Below are 10326 nucleotides of genomic sequence, written 5' to 3'. Positions count from 1 at the left end.
CTGGTCTCTTCAAGAACACTGTCCCACCATCTCATCCTCCGTCGTCCCCTTCTCCTTGTGCCTTCCATCTTTCCCAGCATCAGGGTCTTTTCCAGGGAGTCTTCTCTTCTCATGAGGTGGCCAAAGTCTTGGAGCCTCAGCTTCAGGATCTGTCCTTCCAGTGAGCACTCAGGGCTGATTTCCTTCAGAATGGAGAGGTTTGATCTTCTTGCCGTCCATGGGACTCTCAAGAGTCTCCTCCAGCACCAGAATTCAAAAGCATCCATTCTTCGGCAAGTGGCCAGTTCCTCTCTGTCCCAGACAGGCCTTAGCTGGAAAACCACTGCAGCCAGAAACTGGGGCATCTGCTTCAAGAGGAACTTGGCTGGTCTCTCAGCGCCCTCTTTTGGCTACATGAGGGAGATAAAAATGATTTCCATCATCTGGGAATAGTTGGGGCATTTGGAATACAGTAGCTTAATTCATTTTATATACCATGCCACACCACGCCTCATTCTTTTAGTATGTTACAATAACATATGGCATGTTTCACTAAAATTACGCACATTCCGGTCTCCTTGAGATTTCAACGTGTGCTTCTCTCTGCCTTTCATAGGAAGATTTTACTGAATCAGACGACTGGTCCACCCAGCTCAGTCCTGGATCCTGAGAAGAGTCTTGCTGGATGAGGCCAGGGCCCACCTTGACCACCATCCTGTTCTCACAATGGCCCACCAGATGCCCCAAGTGGAAACCCACAAGCAGGAGTCTAGCAACTGGGGTCTAGAAGCATTGCTGTCGCCAGTTGTGGATCCATTCGCACAGCTTCCTCTCTGCCTTTCAGGAGATGTTGGGTTTCGTTCATCACTTCCATGCAATCTGTTTAATGAGTATTCATCCTGATTTGCTTGTGGCGAGATTCGAAGGTGTGCCGCTGCAAGAGTTACTGTCCCACACTTTCCAGTACATTTTCTTGTCACTTCCCTTATTTTAAAAGCCTAATAATAATAATAATAATAATAAATTTATTATTTATACCCCACCCATCTGGCTGGGTTTTTCTAGCCTCTCTGGGTGGCTCCCAACAGAATGAAAAGCACAATAGAACCTCTAACAGCTGTCATCAGATGTCTTCTAAAAGTTAGATAGTTGTTTATCTCTTTGACATCTGATAGGAGGGCGTTCCGCAGGGTGGGCGCCGCCATTGAGAAGGCCCTCTGCCTGGTTCCCTGTAACATCACTTCTTGCAGGGTGGGAACTGCCAGAAGACCCTCGGAGCTGGACCTCAGTGTCCGGGCTGAACGATGGGGGTGGAGATGCTCCTTCAGGTATCCTGGGACGAGGCTGTTTAGGGCTTTAAAGGTCAGCACCAACACTTTGAATTGTGCTTGGAAATGTACTGGGAGCCAATGTAGGTATTTCAGGATGTTTTGGGGAAGTGGGTTTGTTGTGCAAGACCTCCCAATCAACTATGATTGCACAAACTGAATTTGCTGGGATGCGACAGAAAACATCGACTGTCTTGAAGTGTCCACTGTCACCACAAGGAGGCAGCACCGTTGCACGGCTGGCTCCCAAGGCCTCCCATGTGTCCTTGACCTTCTATGCATCAGCTTTGTTTGCTTTGGCCTTATCTGCTCTGTTTGTCGACCTGAGCTCAGGTCACTCTTTGAATCAGAAAAGTCGGGTAGAAGTTCCTGCTGGCTTCAGGCACCTGGCCCATTGGTAGGCCCATTCTGCGTCACAAAAATGTCTGCAAACGAGACATGGCGTCTGGCAACATCAATCCCTCTTTGGGGGAATCCCTCGCAGTGCCTGCAAACAGACAGTCAAGTTGAGCGTCCACAGCAGTGCCCAGAGGAGGAATGGCCACTGGGAGGAGAGCAGAGAGAACAGACGCCCAGGCGCATCTGCAGCAGCACACCTGCCCCAGCTGCAACAACACATGTCTCTCCCACATCGGTCTCTACAGTGTTGTAAACAAAATCTGCCCTTCTTCCCTTATGGGGTACCCAAGAGCCCATATAGAGTCCTTAAGTGGGTTCCCTATTGGTAGGAGAAAATAACAGAGGCCAACCAGAGAATATTGAGAAGCAAAGCAGCTAAGAAGCCTGATCTTTATTAAACTGTTGCAACAGGGTGCTCCCCTCACACGCAGGAAAGGAGGAGCACACAGAACCAAGGTGTGCCCGCCCTTTAAATTGCCTGCCCTGGAGTCCAAGACCGCCCCCAGAAACATCATACATACACCACGGAAGGGGTGTAGCCCAAGACCACCCCCCAGATGCATCATACCTACATCACAGAAAAGGCGGTCTACAACAGAAATCTGAGTGAGTTATCTCCTGTCTGGCAAGTTACCAATTAATGGTCACCTGGTTAGATTACCTGGGGAGCCTGGCCAGTCTTTTGTAATGATAAATACTTAGTTCCTGAGCCAGGTCACAGGCTCACCCTATTCTTACACAGACATACCCTTAAGACAGAATTTGCGAACGAAAAGACAATTGTATCTAAAAGATACAAATAATAATAATATAAATAACAGCAACAACCTCTCCCTAAACGCTCATCCTATTTGTCTGCAGTGCCATTCTATGTCTTCCCATTAATCATTTGCTTATCCCGCACTTTCAGCCCATTTCCACATCCCATTCCTGCTTGCTCTGATCCGAGGCCAAAGCCAGGAAGAAAAAGGATTTGCACCAGGGCGCGGAGGACCCGTCGCCCGCCAGCCGCTTTCGTTTCACTTTCGGATGCCAAGGAGATTAAGCACATTCTGGCCTGGCCAGAGCTCAATGGGGCATTTATGTATTTGCTACACAGCTTTTCGCATTTCTAGGCGGTGGGCATAAAAGCACCCGGCGCGCGTCTCCTCCTTTCGCCGGGCGGGGTCTCTGCAGCGGTCCCGCCTCGGAGCGCCGTGCGTAAAAGCGCACGAGTGGCGCGCCGGCTTCCCGAGCGGCCATGGACGGAGAGGCGGTCGGTCGGGCGGCGGGTCTGGGCCGCGCCGTGGGCATCGTGACGGGCGCCTCGCGCGGCTTCGGCCGGAGCTTGGCGCGCCTGCTGGCCCCGCGCCTGGCGCCCGGCTCGGCGCTGCTGCTGGTGGCGCGCTCGGCGGCCGCGCTGGAGCAGCTGGAGGGCGAGCTGCGCGCCGCCTGCCCGGCGCTCCGCGTGCGCGGCCTGCCCGCCGACCTGGCCTCCGACGACGGGCTGCAGCGCGTGGTGCGCGCCGCCCGGGAGCTCCGCGGGGACGCGCCGGTGGAGCGGCTGCTGCTCGTCAACAACGCCGGTGAGCGGGCGGCGCTCCTGAGCGCGTGCAGAGTGCCTTCCTCCTCCAGGTCCGGAGGCAGCTGCGGGACCGGGGCAGCTCTGCATCCTTAGAAAGGCCAGTTCCCGGGGAAAGGGCTAAGCGGTGGCCGTCTTTGCAAAGTCCCCAAATCCACGCGCGCTGCCGTAACGCACACTAGGCGGGTGTCCTTGCTTCTCCCCTCCCTCGTTTAGTTCTGCATCCCCTCCCTCTTTCTTTCTCCGCGTGGAAGGGAGATTGTAAGTTCCTGGTGGCTTTTCTGCTTCCTAAAGCGCCAGGAGGGACACCGAGGGCGGAAGAGAAGGCGGTGGACACATATTCCGTTACTGAAGCGGGATATGTGAGCCTTGTGAATTACAGTGGTACCTCGGGTTAAGTACTTAATTCGTTCCGGAGGTCCATTCTTACCCTGAAACTGTTCTTAACCTGAAGCACCACTTTAGCTAATGGGGCCTCCCGCTGCCACCACGCCGCCGGAGCACGATTTCTGTTCTCATCCTGAAGCAAAGTTCTTAATCTGAAGCACTATTTCTGGGTTAGCGGAGTCTGTAACCTGAAGCGTCTGCAACCCGAGGTACCACTGTAGTTTTGAGGTCCGTAGCAAACATGACTTTGGGGTTGTTGCTGTGGGAATGCAGCGGAGATGAGAAGCGCGCGGATTCAAGCGCCCCCACTTCGGATCCGTTTGCAGCTCCTGGGAAGGAAAACGAGGAAGTGTAGCGCTTGGGAACTTCCAAGTCAGGGGGGTCGTTGGGCACCTAGTTGCTTGTGCCAGACTCCGCCCTCTTCCGCGGATCATCTCGGCCCCTTTGTGCTGGGAGATACCACACCTGGCTGTGTAGGCTCCGACATGCAAGAAAAGCCCCCCTGGAGACAAAAACACTCCCCCTCTCCTCTTTCACCCATAAGCAGGGTGTTTGCATGTGTGTGCTAAACATCCTTCTGCTTTTGCACTGCCTCTTAATGGTGGTGCCCCCCTTCCTGCAAGGGTTAGTCCCTCTCAGCCAGGTCTTCCTCCATGTTCAGAATACTTTCAGACCTTGCCTTGCCCTGAGCAGTTTGCCCCCACCTCACCTTTGAGAACCCTAATCTCCCAGCCACAGGTCTCCCAGCTCGACTGCCTGTACTGTTTAAAGGGGTGAGGTTTCTGTGTGATCCTGTTTGGGGTGGCGCCCCTAATGTGCTCTCTCTCCCTCCCTCCCTGCCTCTCTGTTCTTGTCCCCAATTTATGCCTTTTCCTCACTCACAGCATGATTTGAAAAGCTTTGCTTTTGAGCCGCTTGGCTTATCCCAGATATGGGGAGCTTCTTCCTGTGAGGCTGTTCCCATCCTCCAGTTCTGTGGTTTCCAAACTCTTTTGGGCCACTGCCCCCCTGGTTCCACAAACTCACCCCCAGTTCCTCCTTACCCTATCCTATAAAAGCGTCAGTCAGAATAGCGCTTTGCATGGCCCACTAGGACAGATAGTTCAATTTGAAACAGTGACAATTGCATATTTAAAACTATTTTGTTTAATTTATTCAACAAACTGGATGAACTTGATCCTGTGGTGACAACTTTTCAGAGTCTGATATACATTTACACCTCCAACGCCTCCACCCTGTCACACCTTGTCTTCTCGTGCCCCCCTACAGAATCCCAATGCCCGCTTTGGGAACCGCTGGTCTAGGTCTTCTGGAGTCTGAAGAAGCACTTATGGATAAACAAACAGGGGTCTTCTTTCTCTTCTAGCTTCTCTTGGCGATGTTTCCAAATCCTTCTTGGACTTCACCAGCCCTGGCGAAGTCAACACCTACTTGGCCTTCAACGTCACCTCTGCGCTGTGCCTCACCTCCTCCCTCCTGAAGGCCTTCCCAGCTGAGCCTGGCTTGTGCCGGACGGTGGTCAATGTCTCCTCGCTCTGCGCTCTGAAACCCTTCCAGACTTGGGCCCTCTACTGCACTGGGAAAGCTGCCCGGGACATGATGTTCCGGGTCCTAGCGGCAGAAGAGCCAGACATCAGGGTGCTCAACTATGCGCCAGGTGAGTCTGGGGTCTGCCAGCTGGTCTGGCTTCCGGCGTCACCAGTCGTTCCATCGTCTCTCGCTGGCAGTCCGCTGATGGGCCCTTTGCTCCCCTCCCCATGAATCATAAAACCATAGAACTGAAGAGTTGGAAGGAACCCGTTCTGCCCAATTCCCTGCAATGCAGGAATCACCTCTTGCCTTCTCTTCCAGGTCCCCTGGACACGGATATGCAGGAAGAGGCTCGCACCAAATCTGGAAACCTGGAGCTGCGAAAGACGTTCCTGCACATGAAGGAACACGGGGAACTGCTGGACTGCGACATCTCCTCCCAGAAGCTGTTGGATCTTCTTCTCACAAACACCTTTGAATCGGGGGCCCATGTTGACTTCTACGATATCTGAATAAAAAGCACCAGCCCTTCTTCTCCCGGCACCTCCTAGGCTTTTGCTGCTCTGTACTGTGCCTCTGTAGGACTTGTGTTCAGCTTTCTCTCTGGACGCAGCAGCCATGGCCTGACACTCAGAGCCTTGCATATTGTGGAAGCATCTGCCAAGTTCTGAGCCTGGGCTGTGTGGAAGGAGAGTAGGGTTCCAAGCTCAGGAAGAGGGGAGGATGGGAGGAACACCTGGGAAGAGTTTGTGTTTCACACACAAGGGGAGGGAGGGATGTGGAAGGTTTCCCCGTAACCTTGGTGTCCCAAGCATCAAGGAACCCAACATAGTCCTTCCACAAGGTGACCAGTTGGGCTGGGATCTGAAAGGAAAGAAAGTCTAGCTGGAGAAAAGGTTCTGCCGCTTGGAGGAGCGCAGAGGGTGGCAATGAAAGGCCCTCGTTCTGTGCAGGGCTCCTCTCTCTATTTCCTGCTCTTTAGGGATGTCTCTGGTGAGTCTGATTGAGCCATTCCATGAGCTTAACCACTACACCACACTGGCTCTCTCTCAGATGGGAGGACGCATGTGGAGAAGAGCATTGACTCCTGTACATTCCGAAGGCAGCTTGCCCACCGTACTGAGAGACCGACCTGTGAGGCATGGGCGACAATGGCGTTTGGTTCCACACAATTTTGTTTTGCTTTCAGCATTCATCGGTTCAGTGTTGCTACCGATTTCACGCATGCTTCCGCCATCTGCAACGCTTATTTGGCCTTTAACAGAGGAAGATGTTTCATTTCTGCCTGACCACATTAGCCGTGCAGATTGGCTGTTTAATGCTTTACGAGAGATGCCTGACTGTTTGCTGGTGAAAGAGCTCTCTGACTAGCAAGCACAGTCATAAAGTTGATTACAGTATGTCAAGGAAATAAGCAGTCATAAATGCCTTTCACTCTCTGCCCTGTAGTCACGAGTAACTGAAAAGGACCTCCCTTTCCTCAGAGAGAGGCGGTCAGGACAGAAGCCACATGTCCAGAGTGGTGCTGGACGTTCAGGTTCATTGTCACGGGTGAGACTATACTGAGCTCAGTCAGTTCGCAAGATACTACTAGCCGTCAAGATAGAGGCTCCATTTTCTAAATGTCTTTCTGTTTTCCCGGCCATGTAACCCAGTCATTCCTTCCCTCTTCTCATCCCATCTTCCTTAATAAAATCATCACCTGGCTTACTCTAAACTGGTGTGTGTGGAATTGTGGTGGGTTGTCTGCCTCTCGACTCTGTCATGTTTAAGGCAATAACTTAAGTCAGCTGATTTGGACTACAATTCCCATCATCCCTAGCTAGCACAGCCAGCGGTCAGGGATGATGGGAACTGTAGTCCAAATCAGCTGGAGACCCAAGTTTGGGAAGCCCTGTCTTCAGAAGAGCCCTGCGGTTGTATGAGGCCAAAGGGGCCCCATCTCGTCCACAGCAGCCAACAGAAGTCCTTTTTGAGCTCTTCCCCTTCTCTTTTTGTTTTGATGACCCTCAGTAATTTAGTACCATCAGCAAGCATGATTATTCCTACCTTCAGATCATAAGAACCTAAGACCTACCTTGCCAATGGCTTGTCTAGTCTTCTCTTGGGGGCTGTGTGGAATGAGAGGAGGGTTCCAAGCTCAGGAAGAGGGGAGGATGGGAGGAACACCTGGTAAGAGTTTGTGTTTCACACACAAGGGGAGGGAGGGATGTGGAAGGTTTCCCCGTAACCTTGGTGTCCCAAGCATCAAGGAACCCAACATAGTCTTCCACAAGGTGACCAGTTGGGCTGGGATCTGAAAGGAAAGAAAGTCTAGCTGGAGAAAAGGTTCTGCCGCTTGGAGGAGCGCAGAGGGTGGCAATGAAAGGCCCTCGTTCTGTGCAGGGCTCCTCTTTCTACTTCCTTCTCTTTAGGGATGTCTCTGGTCAGTCTGATTGAGCCATTCCTTGAGCCAGTGCATCTGCTGGGGGTTCTGCCACCTTTGCAGAGAAGCAGGAGCGTGTGGTTCTGCAGGATTCCTCCTTGGAAGCAGAAGCCCATTTGTGGTCCTCCTGAGGCCTTTCTGATGGAAGGTTGAGACTGTTGTGAGATGAATGAAGCCAAGCCCTGCTGGATGAGGCCAAAGGGGACCCACCCTGCTCTCTCAGATGTGCAACACCCCTCTCCCCAGGAGTGGGTACTCGGAAGCATGGCTGCCTCTGACAGTGTGGACGGAGCAGGGCCACTCATAGGGGAATGGAGCCTGTGGGGCTTTGGTAGACAAAAGCAATTGGGGTGGTGGTGCTGCCTAGTGGTGGCTCTCCTGGGCCCAACAAAGAAGGGGGTCTCAGCTACAAGGATAAAGGCGTGGCCAGCTCAGTGGGGAGGCCAAGATGGCATAGCATTTGTGCTTCTTTGGGCCTTTTTACATATTAATTTTATTATTTATGCCCTGCCCATCTGGCTGGGTTTCCCCAGCTACACTGGGTGACTCACGGCATATATCAGAACATACTGAAACATCAAACAGTAATATCTTCCCGATACAGGGTGGCCTTCAGGTGTCTTCTAGAAGTCAGATAGTTGTTTATTTCCTTGACATCTGAAGGGAGGGTGTTGCACAGGGAGAGCACATGTATAGAAGTTACAGATAGGTAGCCGTGTTGGTCTGCCATAGTCAAAAATAAAAAAAATCCTTCCAGTAGCACCTTTAAGACCAACTAAGTTTAACATGTATAGAAGTCTAACATGTATAGAAGAGCATCGACATCCTCCCAGAGTACATCCTCCCAGAGGCAGCTTGCCCACTTTGCTCCCAATCTCCTTCCCCTTCCTCCCCCACAACAAACACTCTGTGAGGTGAGTGGGGCTGAGAGACTTCAGAGAAGTGTGACTAGCCCAAGGTCACCCAGCAGCTGCATGTGGAGGAGCGGGGAATCAAACCCGGTTCACCAGATTACGAGTCCACCGCTCTTAACCACTACACCACACTGGCTCTCTCTGTGATGGGAGGGTGCATGTGGAGAAGAGCATTGACTCCTGTAGATCCCAGAGGCAGCTTGCCCACCGTACTGAGAGACCGACCTGTGAGGCATGGGCGATGATGGCGTTTGGTTCCACACAATTTTGTTTTGCTTTCAGCATTCATCGGTTCAGTGTTGCTACCGATTTCTCGCATGCTTCCACCATCTGCAACGCTTATTTGGCCTTTAACAGAGGAAGATGCTTCATTTCTGCCTGACCACATTAGCCGTGCAGATTGGCTGTTTAACGCTTTACGAGAGATGCCTGACTGTTTGCTGGTGAAAGAGCTCTCTGACTAGCAAGCACAGTCATAAAGTTGATTACAGTATGTCAAGGAAATAAGCAGTCATAAATGCCTTTCTCTCTCTGCCCTGTAGTCACGAGTAACTGAAAAGGACCTCCCTTTCCTCAGAGAGAGGCGGTCAGGACAGAAGCCACATGTCCAGAGTGGTGCTGGACGTTCAGGTTCATTGTCACGGGTGAGACTATACTGAGCTCAGTCAGTTCGCAAGATACTACTAGCCGTCAAGATAGAGGCTCCATTTTCTAAATGTCTTTCTGTTTTCCCGGCCATGTAACCCAGTCATTCCTTCCCTCTTCTCATCCCATCTTCCTTAATAAAATCATCACTTGGCTTACTCTAAACTGGTGTGTGTGGAATTGTGGTGGGTTGTCTGCCTCTCGACTCTGTCATGTTTAAGGCAATAACTTAAGTCAGCTGATTTGGACTACAATTCCCATCATCCCTAGCTAGCACAGCCAGCGGTCAGGGATGATGGGAACTGTAGTCCAAATCAGCTGGAGACCCAAGTTTGGGAAGCCCTGTCTTCAGAAGAGCCCTGCGGTTGTATGAGGCCAAAGGGGCCCCATCTCGTCCACAGCAGCCAACAGAAGTCCTTTTTGAGCTCTTCCCCTTCTCTTTTTGTTTTGATGACCCTCAGTAATTTAGTACCATCAGCAAGCTTGCTTATTCCTACCTTCAGATCACAAGAACATAAGACCTACCTTGCCAATGGCTTGTCAAATCCAGCATCGTCTTCTCTCAGCGGCCAGCTAGGTGCCCCGAAAGGAAGACCCCAAGCAGGCCCTGGGTGCAACAGCAGCAACGTTCTACCAACCTGCAGCTCCAACTCGGCCAGGAGCAGAGGGGCCAAGAAGACCGGCAGGTGTCTCCCCCCCCCCCAATAGTTCTGGAATCCATCTGGCTTTTGTGGACCATCCAACATTGTCCTGATGCCATCGCACAGTGTTTGATCTATGCTCAGGTTGGTGGTACATGTATAAATAAACTATATATCCTAAAGACGCCAGAGCCTCTGCTGCGTTTCCAAAGGGAACGCGAACCCTGGGAGAATGCCTGGAACCCCTGGAATCTTGCCCTGCTCAGTGACTCTGCTGGGGTGCAGCTCTCCTATGGGGCTGCAGAGTCCCCCCCCCCCAAACACTGATGTTCATCCCAGCTGCTATAAGCAGGTGCATGTCCAGCTTTTATTATGCATTTCTAAAAGGTAAAGGTAAAGGACTCCTGACAGTTCTGTCCTGTCACAGATGACTCTGGGGTTGCAGCACTCATCTCTCTTTACAGGCCGAGGGAGCTGGTGTTTGTCTGCTCCGCAGACAGTTTTTTCGGGTCATGTG

At 51.9% G+C, this 10326-nt stretch overlaps 1 protein-coding gene and 1 long non-coding RNA gene across 2 annotated transcripts; one reads left to right on the top strand and one right to left on the bottom strand.

Moving 5' to 3' along the window:
* The first annotated feature begins 2931 nt into the window (after nt 1-2931).
* On the top strand, nt 2932-6901 carry SPR (sepiapterin reductase). Its single transcript, XM_081021648.1, has 3 exons — nt 2932-3271; nt 5021-5311; nt 5506-6901. Exons 1-3 carry the CDS (start codon nt 2947-2949, stop codon nt 5694-5696), a joined length of 807 nt encoding a protein of 268 aa, XP_080877774.1. The 5' UTR covers nt 2932-2946; the 3' UTR covers nt 5697-6901.
* On the bottom strand, nt 6583-9709 carry LOC308485705. Its single transcript, XR_013990692.1, has 2 exons — nt 8651-9709; nt 6583-7645 (listed from the first exon to the last, which is right to left on the bottom strand). It is a non-coding gene; the product is annotated as an uncharacterized lncRNA (long non-coding RNA).
* Nucleotides 9710-10326: the final 617 nt, after the last annotated feature.

The sequence above is a fragment of the Podarcis pityusensis genome (genome assembly GCF_964106645.2).
Source record: "Podarcis pityusensis genome assembly, chromosome: 9".
Lineage (NCBI taxonomy): Eukaryota > Metazoa > Chordata > Lepidosauria > Squamata > Lacertidae > Podarcis > Podarcis pityusensis.
Note: the sequence above shows the minus strand (reverse complement) of the source record. Positions and strands in the feature narration are given on the sequence as shown.